Source organism: Ambystoma mexicanum, chromosome 4q (assembly GCF_040938575.1).
Source record: "Ambystoma mexicanum isolate Mex_15411 chromosome 4q, UKY_AmexF1_1, whole genome shotgun sequence".
NCBI lineage: Eukaryota > Metazoa > Chordata > Amphibia > Caudata > Ambystomatidae > Ambystoma > Ambystoma mexicanum.
In genome coordinates this window covers 981576877-981593022 of record NC_090928.1, presented here as the reverse complement: position 1 = coordinate 981593022, position 16146 = coordinate 981576877, and the positions used below count along the sequence as shown (strand labels likewise).

At 46.5% G+C, this 16146-nt stretch overlaps 1 protein-coding gene across 4 annotated transcripts in view; it reads right to left on the bottom strand.

Annotated features, from left to right (window-relative positions):
* Positions 1-2220: 2220 nt before the first annotated feature.
* The window catches only part of VASH2 (vasohibin 2), a 368982-nt gene continuing 355056 nt past the window's right edge, over positions 2221-16146 (bottom strand). For all 4 annotated transcript variants that reach the window (XM_069608543.1, XM_069608542.1, XM_069608545.1 and 1 more), the window contains one exon: positions 2221-5593. In XM_069608543.1, coding sequence (XP_069464644.1) covers positions 5521-5593 — 73 coding nt within the window. In that variant the 3' untranslated portion in view covers positions 2221-5520. The remainder of the gene's footprint in view (positions 5594-16146) is intronic.

Sequence of the window (16146 nt, the reverse complement as noted above, 5' to 3'; positions counted from 1 at the left end):
TCTACTGCCGACCATGGTTTCCGATATCAAGGCTTCCACATTTTATAATGTATTGACCTTGGCTGTGTCCTCGATGATCATACTTGGTCTCTTCTGTATACTAGGATCAGGGGCATCTCTGCTTCTGCCAACATAACACAAAATCTGTACTTCTTCATTCACAGAGCATGTATTACCCCCTTGAAATTATCCAAATCCATAGAAGGTGCAGATGATAAATGTTGGTCGTCTGGCGGTGCCCCTGCCTCCTACAAACATATGCTTTTTGATTGTCCATACGTATTTAAGTCCTCGCAGGAGGTCTGGAAATTTCTTAAACTTATCCTTAATGTTAATATTCCACTAACTTTTTTGAATGTATTCTTGTGTAGCCTGGCTGTCAACGACATTGACTTACTCCTGCCAAGCTATACGACCTGTGCATTGCTCTTGCCCTTGCCCTTCAGCTCATCACTACCAACTGATAAGATTCACACAATATTTCCACTAAAGGTTGGTGAAACATGTCATGTGCAAAGAATTGAACTATGTATTGCTACATGCCATGATACTATACCCAGGTATAATGCCAACTGGGCTCATTTTTTCATTATCTAGACTGCTTCAATACATCACATGGTTCCTGGGATTTTGAAACTTGATCTATTTTTAGATTTTATTATTTTTATTTATTTATCTGCTATAGTGCATTGCCTGATCCCTTTTATTTGATCATCAGATTCCGCCTATGTTTTGAATCAGACAGTCCAAGGATTATATTGTTGTACGTCCCTTCCCCTCCCTCCTTTCCTCTTATCTCTTGTTTGTCTGTTCCCCCTGTTCGTCCCCCTGTTAGTCCTCTACTGATAAATTTGTTTCGCTTGCAGATTGTAGTGTACAAGAATTCCATCACTAATTAGTGCTCTAGTATCACTCATTTGGCTGTTAATTTCTTTGACTGTTTTACCTTGGACTATATTTTGATCATTAGTATCCTTCACGAATATCTATATTGTTATTACTATTTATTGTTCTTAACCTCTTATAATCTCAAAGATTATTAAACTAAAAAAGACTGAATTATCAACAGTTCCACAAATTAATGCACTCGCTACGTGAAGTAAAAATCCTCTGGCTACCACTGCCCTTACAATCGCAGTCTTCTCCTGCATTTCTTTCCCCAGCATTTAAGCTGGACATTCCATTAATGATACCAGCCTAATGGGCTGCCCCCACCATCCTCCAGTTATGCAAAAAACGAAAACGTGGCTCTTTCAATACCTGCTGAACAAATACAAATCCCTCTCTCCCTGCACCAACAGTACTGCTTTACTGTACAAAATGCCAAGCCCAATGCTGGCACAATCCCGTTGTAAAGCCTTTGCTGCTCTTGAGCTAGGTTCGCGTTATAAATGATAAAATAAAAAATACTAAATTGAGCAAACCCTTCAAGCGTGTGTGAGGTGGTTTCTACCATGCCGCAGGTCTTACAAAATAATACTATTAGACAAAACGTACTCGCACCCAGTGATAAGATCTTATGTCGGCCGTGTAGTGTTTATGTGGCAATCAGGTCCTCAGCTCAATAGCGATGTGTTTTTTGAATTTCTGCTTACTCAGCTCACTAGTGACTAAACTGAACATTGCAGCGTGACTGAATATAATGTACTGGACGTGATTATTACCAACGTCCAGCTGATCACGCTTTTATTTTCTAGTTTTTTTTATACATCTGTGCATGATTCTGTGTTTGATCTCTTCTCACTGCACTAGCGCAATGTGCAAATATCCATGTGCAATGTCTCTCTTCCACTTTCCTCATTTGTACAACTTCCCTTCTAACTTTTTTCTCATAAACTGCGTAACAGTCATAACACTTGTGCAACTGTTAACAATGCAGCCCCGATAACGCTGGTTAATGTGAAACAGATCTATTATGCATGAATAAACACTAAATTGGCCAACCAATCTAATCCCAGAATGAACATACTGCTGGTCTCAAAACTTTTGTTTTGTGTGAAAAGGAGGCGCTATCAAATTTTAACAAACATGTGAGTGAAACCCTTTTCTAAGGACACCCGCTTAATGGGTTCTAGCAATGACCTATAAAGACAGCTCAAATTGTCAAACCTGCTCTCTCACACAAACGCACTGTAAACCATGTGCCATTGAAATGCGCACATTACTAGAAACATTGGCTGTACACACAACAGCTTCACCTTGAATGAACTGTATACAAGATTTTGTATTTCTTTTGGAAAAAAGACATTTTAATAAAACTTTCATGCTGCATAAAAACATACGATTGATGCCAGTGGCAAAAAAAGACAAAAACATGCACGGTTACAGGAATAGTTATTTACAAGTTTGGTTTTGGACTATAAAAGTATTCACTGAATCACAGTTTAAGGATAATAATGCACTTACGAGAGTAAATCAGAAGGTAACAAACAAGGTTGATTGTACGTCATAACAAACAAATGTACAAAATTGTCACATAAGCTGGTACAGCTTATAAACACTTGGGCGCAAGTCACACGTGTACAGATAAAGCTACAGTGCAGATCTGGGCAGTGAGTGGCACGATAGCCACCAAGTGCCAAGAAATCAACTTTAATAGTAGAAACAATATGTAAAACAGTCAGGAATCAGGACCATGAAAGTTGCTATATTGGGGCGCAGGGCATCCATTTTGTTACAACAAAGGTTCAAACGTGTGTTTGCATTAATAGCCAAGATCATCATCAATCACATGAGTACAAACCAATTATCCAATGTGGGTCGAACATCTTAAAGCCATCAAAGGAGTTTGGGCTGTTAGGAGATGGGATTTTAAGAAGGTAACATCAAATTGCTATTAGTCTACAGCATGGAAGGAAGTGCTACTGTCAGGCATTTTGAAAAGGACAATACTATGCAAAAATTTTTACGTATTTAAAAGTAAAAAGTGACCTCTGAACAATCACTTGGTAGTATTCGTTATTATGGACCAACTGAATGCAAAAATGGAACGGAAGTACCTGGGTTAGAGTTCACCTATAAGGCAACTATGAAGGTAGGAGACCATGTTCATACGTGTTCTTCCACATTAGGCAAATAATTACAGCACGTTCATTGATTGGGGTTTGGACACAACAGAGTTGGTCTCGTCTCGATTAGCAGAGGGAGTACAATGTTGACATCTTGAACTAAAAGCAGGTAACCAACATTTTCCATACCATAGGAAACATTTTGGAATGCCGAGATCCCAAAGGGTAGAAGGAGCGAGGAAAAAAAAATAAAAGAAAAGAGAAAAGAAAAGAAAAACAAAAAAAGGTGGACCTTGTCAGGCCATTTCTTTAGTTAGCATTTGTGAGAGACAGAAGCAAAACAAATGTATACTTAAACATTTTTCAAAAACTGCTTCAGTTGTGTCCGCTAGAAAATCTGCTTATGTGTACTAGCAAAGGGATAAGTTCAGAAAAGAAAATGTTAAAAACAACCAAAATAAAACCTACCAAATGGCTACTGAAGAAGGAAAGCAAAAGCCCTCCAAGAAAATAGGCATGTTGTAAAACAAGGAAACCACAGAACATGTGGTAGTCCAGTACAACCATCACAAACACTGATTTAGTTCAATAAAATGCACCGATTCCAGAACTAAAGTCTACCATCACAAGATATAATATATTAAGGTTCAAGAAGCATTTGAAAAAACATTTGACCCTTCCTGAAAACAATATTGCATGCCTGTCAAACCAGAGCTTACCATACTACTTCGATGAGACCAAAGAGCCAGAAAACAAGGTCCAAGAACTTGATAGTTTCAGTGTGGACCTTCAACCCACCAAGCAAAGTGCTTTTGAACCTTATGAGGGGCTTGGATTGTTCTTTAGTAATAAGACCAGGTGAGGTAGCATAAGGAGATAATAATAATTTAACCTCCACCCACGCTCCCTTGGCTTTCAAGGAAACAGGAGTCCTTGTGGGCGACCAGTCCCTGTGAAAGAACCATGCTTTTTCTAGTGCAGGGGTAGTGAGCCAGTCACCCTCCAGATGCTCTGGTCTACAGCCATATGGCCCTTGACAGAATAGTTAGTGGTGGGAGGTTGTGGGCGTGTAAGTCCCAACATCTAGATGGTGATAGGCTGGGAACCCCTGTTCTAGTAGAAACGTATCTTTGTGAACCCCACTGAATGTGACATCCCACATTAACACAGCAGCCAAAAAAAGAGCAAGAACAGTCATTTAGCAAATGATTAGGATAAAATGATTATGGACCTTTTAAAAAAACTTTTGAACATAAAGTCTAAAGTCTAACGGCATACACCCCATGATCAGCCGCGAAGGGTGCACATGAATTGTGCTTTTTGTAGCATGTCCATGTGCTTCCCATGTGTTTGTTCCACATTCTCTTGGAAGCATGCGCCTAGGAGTGGTGTCATTTTAAGGGGTCCCCAAAGTCATTCTATGAGGATACTTGCTACAGACGTCCAGTCTACTGGGTACATTCAGTGTATAGGAGGCAGCAGAGCCTCAGTGGTGTTGTTGATCTTGCTGGAGGGCGGACATGTTGAAGCATAAAGAGGCAATTAAGTCTGTAGACAAGTCGGATATGACGAGCAGCCATTTTGCAATCTTCATGTTCCCAGGTTCCATATAAGCACCATTCTTGATTTTAGGCCCAATTGTTCCAGTAGAAAGCCACCCATCGAACAAGCCCAATACAGGCATGCAACCGGACAACTGGGACAAATCCATGAATCCAGTAAACAGATTCAGAAAGTGAAGAGGTGACTTTCATGGTAACAAAGGTCCATGCTTTGGGACCCATTGGACAACACTTCTGTGAATCGATTAAAAAAAAGCAATTACATTTATTTTATAAAAACAATGTCCAACTGATAAGAAGTTTGAGGTTTCAAAAGCAAGCAAATTGCAGGTCTCTGAGAGACTTGGTGCTTTTGCATAATATGTTTGACCTCTCTGAGGCATACAGGGCCCTTGTGTTTTACCTTAAAGCTGCTCATAGGTTTGCAGGACCAATTACAATAACACTGTTTTGTAGCAAATGTCTAACAAGGTAAATACTGACGTCAGTTGTAAAATGCAGAGACAATGATAAAACGGTTACGTTAAAAATACTGAATTTTTGCATATCGCTAAGAATACTGAGGTATTGGTGACCATTTTCAAAATGTCTATCTAATTCTGCTGGATTTGTTTTATTGCTCAATTAAAACTTCCTTTGAAAAACGACTAGACCACAGCAACTTTTCCGCCAAAGGCAATGCGCTGTAGTTGGCCTTCCGCTTCTTTCAGCCAATGCCAAAGATCCTTCGATAACACACCAATTCCTTCTTGGTTCCTAAGAAATAAAATCCCACCAAGTTATTTCACAAGGTCAACGAGTTCGGTCAAACAATTAAGGTTCGTTGTAAAAAGTTACAAATCTTAAAATGAAATTGTCACAATTCCGTTTTTAAAAAAAATTGGATTGCAGGGTAAAGTGCAAAGAGAAGCACCACAAGCCCAGTCCGTCTCTTTCCTGGATCCGGCTTTTCAAATACGGATCTGGTAGCCCACGTCGCTCAAGGTGCTCAGCTCAGCGGGCTTCTTGTCTATTGCAGCAGGCCTGAAAAACAAAGAGCAGGTGGTGAGGGTTTGATTTTTTCAGGAGTTTTACAAGCACTTTGATTAGCACAAGCATACAAATTTGCTCAAATATTGACGCCATACCAAGTTACTCAAACAGTCTTGAACACGCCCTCGCTTATGTGGCAGTATTTATGGAATCAAGGGTTCTACAATGGTCACGTTGAAATATATTACACAGCTGTCTGGTGTGGGCATAATTCCTGTGTATGTGTTTATCGGTCCAGCCATGGTGTCATGAACGCTCCCAGTGCCATGCCCAAAAAGGTCGAATTTCAAGATTACAGCTTTTTGGTCTGCACGGTCTGGCCAACATCCCCCTTTCATATCAAGCGCCACGGAAATCATGCAAGGCTCAACGCCTTTGTGTTGATGCTTTTAATTCATTTTTAAATAGTGAAAGGCTTGCTCTGAGACAGCTTGTTATGTAGTACAATTGACTACCAATTAGCCTACATTTGCTGGACATTAGCCTTGCATATGCACTCAAACTGGTGGTTTAATTGAGCACCAGCACCCAGGATCCGTCGACACCAGCACCCAGGACCTGCTGACACAAACTGTGTTCACTGATAGGGAGGCACTGTTCTAACCCCAAAGAAATTAAACTGAATGAGAACACCATGCTCTCTGTTACAGAATACATGTTCTAGATTCTTATTCTCAAAAAAACTAATAACACAACATTGGTACCTATTAACTAGGACCAAATTACTGACGAGCCCTATTTGTGCTCTCAAAAGGTACATACGCAGAGATGAGCTTAAGTCCATCTACTAAGCCTATTGTGGTCATTTTACCTTGGACACACGACTAGGGATGGGCCACCATCCACCTGGACATTGTGGAGCATGTTTTTCAAATAGTAAACAAACTATTTGAACATGATGGTACCTTTAAATGCAGCTAATGAAACACTGGCTGACAAACGTCATTCAATGAGCTTGCTCCAAAATTTAAGCAGGGATTCTACTATTACTGCTTCTCAGGACTGCCCACATAAAACCGCCCTTGGTTGCATGTTTTCCAGATAACTGTACAGGACAGACAACTGAGATGGCGCACAAACGATCTAGTGAACACGAATTTAAATATTCCATCTACCAGCGATAGACAATATCAGTTAGGCCAACATGGTATATTCTCACTGCAAGGCCGTGAATCCAATGGCACATCCTGAGTGGGCGTTTATTTCAGCTCAATGATGTATCACCAGTGGCAACCCACTGTTAGAGATGTGTACAAGCCAATGCCAACAATGCAGGGTTGTTGTACGTGTTTAACGAACAGGGGAGTTAACGTGCATGCACACTCCAAGTGAGACCATAAGTAAAATGTATATGTAAACATGCAAAAACCGTTAGCGAGAAAAAGATGTAGAGCAGACGTGTACGTCACTGATAGACTCCGCCCCCTCAACGCCTTCATACTGGATGAAAGACAGAAAAACTGTGCATGACACCAGGCATCATTCCAATACCGCATTCAGTGTATGTGAGATGTTATGCACTCAGACAACCGTACCGAATGTAACATCGCACTGAGGTGGTAACAGGAGCTTTGCAGACACCACTTAATATTGAAGATCTGTGAAGAAAACCTGACGGGTGCAAAGTGATATCATAAGAAGATTATACAATGATGCACTGAAACAATATAAGAATACTTAAAGAATGAAGATATAAACTGAAGAAGCAAAGTAACACAAGTACGAAGAAATCATATATACACAAAGATGATAAGTAACCAGATGTGTAATAAATGTATATACACAGAAACACAAGGTAGAGGAGTCCTATAGAAGCTTGCTGCAGTAGAAAACATAACACAGGTGAAGCGGCCATGTTGAAAAGATGGAAGTCAGCGACTCTCAATGATAGTAAGCAAAGATCTCGAAGAAGAGAGACCAGGGCTGCAGCGCCCACAGAAGATGGAAATAGAAATGTGTGCACAAACAAAGGATAGCTGTTGGCCAAAGATCAAGGATGCCAGAGCAAGAAGTAACTGGAGGGTACAAAGGGAGTCAATTAGGATAAGCAATGCACGTAGGACATATTTCTCTAAGATTAAGTAAATGAGGGAACATTTGCAAATACCAATTATTGACACCTGAAGATACAGAAAAGCATATGTGAGACGGAGCAACCAAGTCTCTAGAGGCCGACTAGGGCAATGACACTTGAACACAATTAAATCAAATAGCACTAACCAGAAACTGAAATGAACAAAATAGTCGTCTCTTTACAAATGGTGTAAGACTGCAAACCAAGGTCTATTTATAAAGTCTTGGCCGAAGAGAACAATGTACGTTAACTCCCCTTAACGTTCCAGAGATGAGAACATCCAGATCAAGTACAAAGGAGAAGCCTTGGCTGAGGAGAGATGGTAGACTATTTGGGCAGTAATCGGACGTTCTCTGCACCAGAGTTTAGTCTTGCTTTGCTTACGTGCTGATAGTGAGCGGAGTGTCCAAGGTTGGGTGAGGATTCAAACCTATCATGGAGGGCCCATGCAATGATGAGCAAACAATGTTGCAGGGGCCAATTTGCTACTGTTATGCTGCTATAATCTGTATTATATGTAGTTCGAGGGAAGTTTGAGGCTTGCCTTCCAGATGAGGGGCAGGCAATACATTTACTAACTCTTATACAGTGCAAAAGTAGATATGTTTCCCTAACCAATCCCTTCGTCCGATAGGTTTTTATTATTTGCCACGTAGGATGACTTCATAGCGGACACACATTGAGGTATAAAGCCTTTGTGTACTTTAAATGTAACCGTGAGTGTGTGGACTACAAGTCGCTGTTTGCCCGATTGCCCTATTTTATTGAATTGATAATAAAGTAGTACTTTGTCATATTCTTTGAGTCTGTTCCGTTATTTGGGTCCAATATTGTTTATTATGGTAATGTCATTCTGCGCATACACGCCAAAAAAGTGCTACTGCACATTTGGTAGAGGTGCAGATGCTTCTAATCCAGACCCTCGGATTCTCTACGTCTTCCACCATTAGCCGGAAGACTGCAGAGTTTCCTGCAGAGAGCCGCGCTAGAACATGTGTGATCTGAGATGATTGGCAGGTGCCCCTTTGAAGAAATTCCTGTCCAGTCCGCGCCGGCACCCCGTGGACTGAATACGAACTGGTCAATTGGGGAAGAGTCGAGTGGCCTAACAGATTTAAGTAGAAACAACGAAAGTGGCAAATAAAAGGGCAGGGGCTATATACGTATATATATAGTGGGATAGCGTAACAGGATTTGTTGGGTAAAAGGAGACATCTTGATACCAGTGTCCAAGGAGGGAGAAGGGACCACACTAAAAACTCTATAGCAGAGTATTATTTAAGGGATTCCTGTGGCTATAGCCAAAGAAAGGTGTGCAACACTCCAAAATGGAGTGAAATAGAGATGGCATGCGTCTATCAGGAAGATAGGAAAAGACTATTGCAGAAAAAGTGTGCACATGTGTTTTTGGGGGGTGGTGGGGTTTGAAACAATATTAGTGTAAACAATATTTTACGTGTTTTGCATTAGTGATGATAAAATAGGTTGAAAGCTTAAACATTATAAGAACGATAGCAATACAATGCGACAAATTATTGGCCCTAGAAAAGCAAACGATAGATGCCAATCAACCTAGGAGAGATAACATTTGAGAAACAAAATTAAGATTCTTAAATTATCAAAAACAACAAGACCAAACAAATTGATAAAACCTATGAAAAAGGTTGAACATAGATCTTGTATAGACTTGGAAACTGAAGAAATTGGTTTGTTGGTGATGGGAGGAGATTGATGGTGCAGGCCAAAGCAATTGTTAAAACCTGCCAAGTATTGACAGTTAAAAATGACTTGTCATTATGGGGAACTCTCCCATTCTACATATATGCAAGACATTACCAAGATATACACCCACGGTCAGGCAGTACCACGCTGAGTGAGTAAAAGGCACAACTAATAAAATACTTATGCCATGGTCTCAAGAAGGATCATTATCAAAAGGCAGTGCTACATGACGACATACTTGCATGCTACATACATGGGGAAGAAGCTACAGAAAATGCTAGCTGTTTTAGAACTATGCAAGGTGTACCAGAGTGAGAGATAAAACCAACCAGAGAAGGAGTGGATGCTTCATCATATCAGCCTCATGTCGGTAAAAATACCATAAAAGCACATACAATGCATACAATCAAGCTTAAAATATTACAATTCATATACAATACTGAGATTTCGTGCAAAACAGCATAAAAAACAAATACAATACTTTATAAGTTGTGCAAGTTAACAGCATAGGACAAAGTTAAACTAATCAGTCTACAATGCTTCCTATAGTTAAAATACTTTGTAGGCAAAATACTTATAATGAACAGCAGTACTTTCTCACGTTTCAGGCCCTCCTTAAATATGTAAGAAAACCCCAAGCAACAATACACGGGTCAGCCTGAAGTAAAAAGGTAAGGGCGGGACAGCATTGTCTAAATCATGCTTGTGACAATAGGGGGTTAATTGTCCTCTTCCTAATTTCCATAGAACAGGGACAGAATATAACAAAATGCAAAAGGTCCTCAGTTGCATCTTCACAGTACGGTCAAACTGGATTCTGCGCATAACCCTGCCAATTCCTTGTATTGGCACGCAGCAGCAATACATCAAAAGGAACAAGTTACTTACCTGTAACTGTTGTTCTCCAGCATGGGTCTGGCATGGATTCACATGCTCATGAATATTCCCAGTCGTCAGGCTGGGAAACCTCAGTAAAGAAAAAATCAGTATCAGTTTCGTTTCTGATCTGTCTTTCTTAGTAGTAACCAATCACTGATCTCTGGGTCATACTGCCCTCAGCCAATAACTGCCCTCTCCCTAAGCCCCTCCCCTGGCAGCCATCCTTTGGTAGCACATAAAGTGGCAGTATGACCAAGTGAAGAGCCGCAGAGGGGAAGGAGGGAGGGTTCGCATGTGAATCCATGCCAGACCCATACTGGAGAACAACAGTTACAGGTAAGTAACTTGTTCCTTCTCCAGCATGGGGTCTGGCATGGATTCACATGCACAACCACGGGAGGTGGCAACCGGCTCAACATTAAGCAATACAACAACTCAACATTAAGCATCTCTTACCTCCTCACCAGGCTCACCTTAAGCGAACAGGTTGCGCAGCACTGTTTGGCCGACCCTGGAATCCTCCCTGGAGTCCCGATCGACGCAGTAGAATCTTGTGAAGGTGTGCGTCGACCTCCACATAGCAGCCCTGCAGATGTCCAGCAGGGCGCACCAGACAGGAACGCCGTGGTAGCAGCAATCGCTCTGGTCGAATGAGCTCTCGGACGGCCGGGCAGCGGTCAGTTTGCCAACCGGTGACAGTGCATGATGCAGCCGGAGAGCCATCTGGAAATGGAAGCCTTCGAGAGAGCATTCCCTTGATTCACAGGTCCAAAGTTCACAAACAGCTGTTATGTCTTCCGAAAACTTTGTGCGTTCCACGTAGAACTTCAGCGCTCTAGCCACATCCAGTGAGTGCAAAGTCCTCTCGGCCGGAGACGAAGGCAACGGGAAGAAAACAGGTAGCACCAAGGGCTCGTTGAGGTGGAAGTCCGACTGCACCTTGGGCATAAAGGAGGGGTGCGTCCTCAGCACCACCCTCGTGTCGTGAAAAGTCAAGTATGGAGGCTTGCAAGATAGGGCCTGGATCTCTCCCACTCGCCGTGCGGAGGTGATGGCCACGAGAAATGCTGTCTTCCACAACAGGAACTTCAATGGCGCCAAATGCATAGGCTTGAATGGGGCCCCCATGAGCCTGGTCAGCACCACGTTGAGCTCCCACACCGGGGCAGGGGCCTTCACTGGCGGGAACTATCGGAATAGTCCCTTCATAAATTCCTTCACCAGGCGATGAGACCACAAGGACGCCCGTCCTGTAGTTCTGGTGTATCGGGAGATGGCTGCCAGATGTATCTTGATGGAGGCGTGAGCCAGTCCAGCTTTGGCCAGCGACAGTAGGTACGGCAATTCTTGAGGGGCAGTAATCCGCAGAGGGTTAATCTTCTGTGCACGGCACCAGACAGAGAACCTCTTCCACTTATGTCCATAGCATTTGAGAGTTGAGGACGCCCTGGCTTTTGCAAGAACCTCTCTGCAGTCACCCGGGATATCGTATCCTCCAAACTCGTGCTGCAGGAGCCAAGCCTGCAAGTTCAGTGACTCCGGGTCGTGATGAAGAATGGCGCCTCCTTCTCTGGAGAGAAGATCCGCGTCCGTCGCCAGCTTGACTGGTGGGGATGCTGACAAGTCCAGAAGGTCCAGGAACCAGATCTGTCTCGGCCACGCCGGTGCGACGAGGATCATCCTGCACCTGGACCTCTTGAGCTGGTTGATGAGACGGGAACAGGCTGTCCCAATGGAATGAGAAAGCATTGCCCATGCTCCTCAGCTGTGTGAACCTGCTGGCGAACCTCTGGCACTTGGAGTTCATCACCGCCGCGAACAGGTCGATCTGTGGTTTGCCCCATCGTTGAAAGAGCTGATCCACCTGGTCCTGGCATAGTTCCCACTCGTGGCACGAGCGCAGCTCCCTGCTGAGTGAGTCGGCGATGGTGTTTTTTATTCCTGCCAGGTGGAAGGGAACCAGAAACATCCCCAGGGCGACGGCCCAGTGCCACAGATCCTGGGCCTCCTTGGATAGGGCTGGGGATCTGGTGCCTCCCTGCTTCCGGATGTAGAACATTGTGGTGGTGTTGTCGGTGAAGATCCTCACCACTTTGTCCTTGAGGGACGGAAGGAACGATTTGAGCGCCCAGAATACGGCTTGTAGCTCCAGGATGTTGATGTGGAAAGACCTCTCGTCCGGGAGCCAGAGGCCTCTTGCATGGAGATCTCCAGTGTGGGCCCCCCATCCCTCCAGGGAAGCGTCCGTCGTCACCGTCTCCTGATACGCCGGGGTCTGAAAGTCTGTGCCTGCCGTGAGGTGCGCATGGGTACCCCACCATAGAATCACCCGACGGAACGCCTCGTCGAGCGGGATCCTGTCTTCGAAGCTGTCTGCCGCTTGAATCCAGCGGGCGTCGAGGAACTCTTGTAGCGGACGCATCCGAAGTCTGCAAAGGGGCACAAGGTAGATGCATGAGGACATCATCCTGAGGAGGGACTTGATGGACCATCCTGGCCACATCCGGCGCTGCACCTTGCCCAAAATGGCCTTAGTCCTTTCTTCCGACGGAGATGCCAATCGCTTCACTGTATCGAGCTTCGCTCCCAGAAACAGTGCCACCTGCGACAGAACCAGGTGGGATTTGGGGTAGTTGATGGAGAATCCCAGTTCCGTGAGCAGGCGGACGGTCCTCGCTGTGTGTTCGACACGAGTTCTCTTGCCCTTGCAGGGATTAGCCAGTCGTCCAGGTAGGGGTAGAGTGGATCCCTTGCAGGCGCAGCCGCGCTGCCACTGGTGCGAGGCACTTGGTGAACACCCTGGGGGCCGACTTTAATCCGAACGGCAGGGCTCTAAATTGGTAGCGACGCCCCTGGACTACGAATCTGAGGAACTTTGTGTCCTTTTAGAATGGGGATGTGGAAGTAAGCATCCTCCAGGTCCAACGACGATAGGAAGTCGCCCTCCTCCAGCTGTCCCAGCACGTGCTGGAGGGTGACCATCCTGAATTTCTGTGCCTTGATGTACTTGTTTAACCGACGCAGGTCCAGGATGGGGCGCCAACCGCCCGTCTTCTTTCAGACGAGGAAGTACCTTGAGTATACTCCGGAGCCCCGGAGCCTCTTGGGGACGAGCTCAATGGCACCCTTCTTGAGCATCGCCCTTACCTCCAACAGCAGTTGAGGGACGTGATTCTCCTTCCTGGCCACGGGAGGAAAGCGAGGACACTTCTTTTGAAATTCTAGCGAGTGTCTGCGGGCCAGAGTGTACAGCACCCAATGGTCGGTGGAGATGGACTCCCACACGCTGACGAACTTCATCAGCCGGCCTCCCACCGGGGTGCTTCGGTGGGGGTCCGACACTACGGCCGGTTAAGTCCTGCTTGGAAGAGGCCTTGACGCCTTGGCCTCCTTGACGACGGCGGCAAGACCCTCCTTGCTTGTCGCGACCTCTGTAGGCCTCCTGGGATGAGGAGCGGGCCGCCTGGCGGTACGTAGAAGAGCCACTGCTGGATCCCTTGGAGGCTCCCCGTCTGCCTCCGGAGCTCAGAAAGGGCCGTCATTGCTGAAGGACTCCTAGGGCTCGGGCTGTCTCTGTGTCAGTCTTGATGGCCTGGAGGGACTCATCCACCGTCTTCCCAAACAGGTTGTTGCCGTCGAACGGCATATCCAACACTCTGGTCTGGACGTCCTGGCGAAAGTCCGTCGCCTTGAGCCATCCTCGTCGAAGGCAAACCCCATTGCCCAGCTGGCGAAATCCGGTATTGGCAATGTCCGTTGCCACCGTTATGGCGTGATCAGACGCCACCTAACCTTCCTGCAGAATCTGTAGGGCCTCCGCCCTCTTGTCGTCCGGTAGGAAGTCTAGCAGGGGAGCCATCTTGAACCAAAGCTCCCTGTCGTAACGGGCCACAATCGCTAAGGCATTGGCCGCCTTAATTGTCGTCGCTGCTGACGAGATGACTCGTCGTCCCATAGAGTCCAAATTCTTGCCCTCGCTGTCTGGCGGGGAAGTGGAAGTTGAAGCCGCCACGCCTGCTGCCTTCTTCTTAGCTGCTGCCGAGACGACCGAGTCCGGCGTGGGCTGGGCCCTGAGGCACAAGGGGGCAGCATCGGGGACTCGGTACTTCTTCTCGCACCTGTCCCTCTTGGCGGGAGTCGTGGATGGGTTCTTGATGACAGCAAGCCCTTCGTCCCAGATGTCGTTGAGTAAAGGCACCGCGATGACAGTCTTCCTCTTGGCCTCTCGTCGTTGGTACAGAAACCCCTCCTTTTTCTGTTCATCAGGGCATCCGAGCTCTTCCAGCTCTGCCCTGAAGATCATGGAGTGGAAACAGCCAACGGAAACAGTGGAGACGCCCGCGGGGGCGGGGGGTGACGACGGGATGTCCGCTGAGTCATCGCCGCCGTCATAGTCTGTCCCCGTCGCTGTATCCGTCGCTGTATCCTCTAGGGTCCGGCGAGGGGGATGAGGGGTTCACCGGTCTCTCAGGCACGAAGGGCGGAGCGGGGTGGACTCTCCTCCGCTTGTTCGGAGGGCTTCCCGACAGGCCTGGTAATCTCGTCCTTATCACGGTACATAAGGATTGGATTGCCAACAAAATGGCCGCCGAGCTATCCTGGGGCTCGGGCAATGGCTGCGACGGACGGGATGGCCGCTCCACTGGGCCCTGTTCATCGTCGCCGTCTTCGATCACGTCAGCGGGAACCGTGCCCTGGGATCGAACCTTCTCGAACCTCTCATTGAGGCCTATGAACCTCTCGTTGAGGCCTATGGACCTTTCGTTGAGGCCCTTTTCGGTTTCCATCAGTTCCTCCTCAGAAGCTGATTCTGAGTCTGTAATGGCCACCACCCCCCCCTCTTTTTCAGCCGAGGGCTTCGCAGGGGTCTTAGCGATGGGCTGGAAAGAAGATTCCCTCCGCGGTGGCAGGGATACTCTGGGCCCAGAGGCCGTTTCCACTGGCGTAGTCTCAGCCGGTTCCGCCAGGGTCGCAGCGACCACTTCGGTAGAGGCCTTAGCCGGGTGGATCAAAGCCCTCACCACCTTAGGTGCGTCCTGGGCCTTTGCCTTGGTGGGAGGATCAGCGCCTCGCTCCCCCTTCGAGATCGACCGGGTCCGCTCCAGCGGCCTAGCCGGGTTCTCAGACTTCCTCTTCCCCGAACCAGAGCGCTGGCTCGTGGTCGAACGTGCCGGGGAAGTAGCGCCCTGCCTGGCAACCGAAGAGCCCAACCTTTCGGTGTTCCCGGTGCCCGCAGAAACTCGCAGTGCTTGGCCTTCTGTTGGGCCCCCGTCGCCGGGGCGCCCTCACAGGACTTAGAAGCCCGCTCAGACTTCTTCGCCTTCTCACCTGCTGTGCCCTTCTCCAGCCAGGTGGCGAGGCGGGAACGATGATCTGGTTTGGTCCGTTCCGAAAGGTTCTTGCAGAACGCACAGTCTTTCTCCACGTGCGTCTTGTCCTCATGAAGGCAGTAGAGACATCGCAAATGCTCGTCCTCCTTGAAAACATTATATAATCTGCATCCAGGGCAGTTCCTGAACAGCTTGGATCCGGGCATCGAGCTTCCCTTGTCCTGGGCCATGTCGGTTGAGGTAGGCCGCAGATCTTCCGGAATCCTCCAAGAAGTGTAAACTCGACGAAAACTTCACCCTTGAGGGGCGTAGAAGAATTCTGAAACGGGTTCCCGTCATCGGAAGTAGAAACGGTGGAGCTTGAGGCTTGACTAAACCGAAAAAATGAGAAAATCTCCTGAAAAAGCGTGAAAAACGCAGTAAAAAAACTCGAGAGCTAAACACGAGGACTCCCAACACTTGAGCGTGCGGTAAAAATCTGAGGATGGCTGCCGGAGGCGGGGCTTAGGGAGAGGGCAGTCATTGGCTGGGGGCAGTAT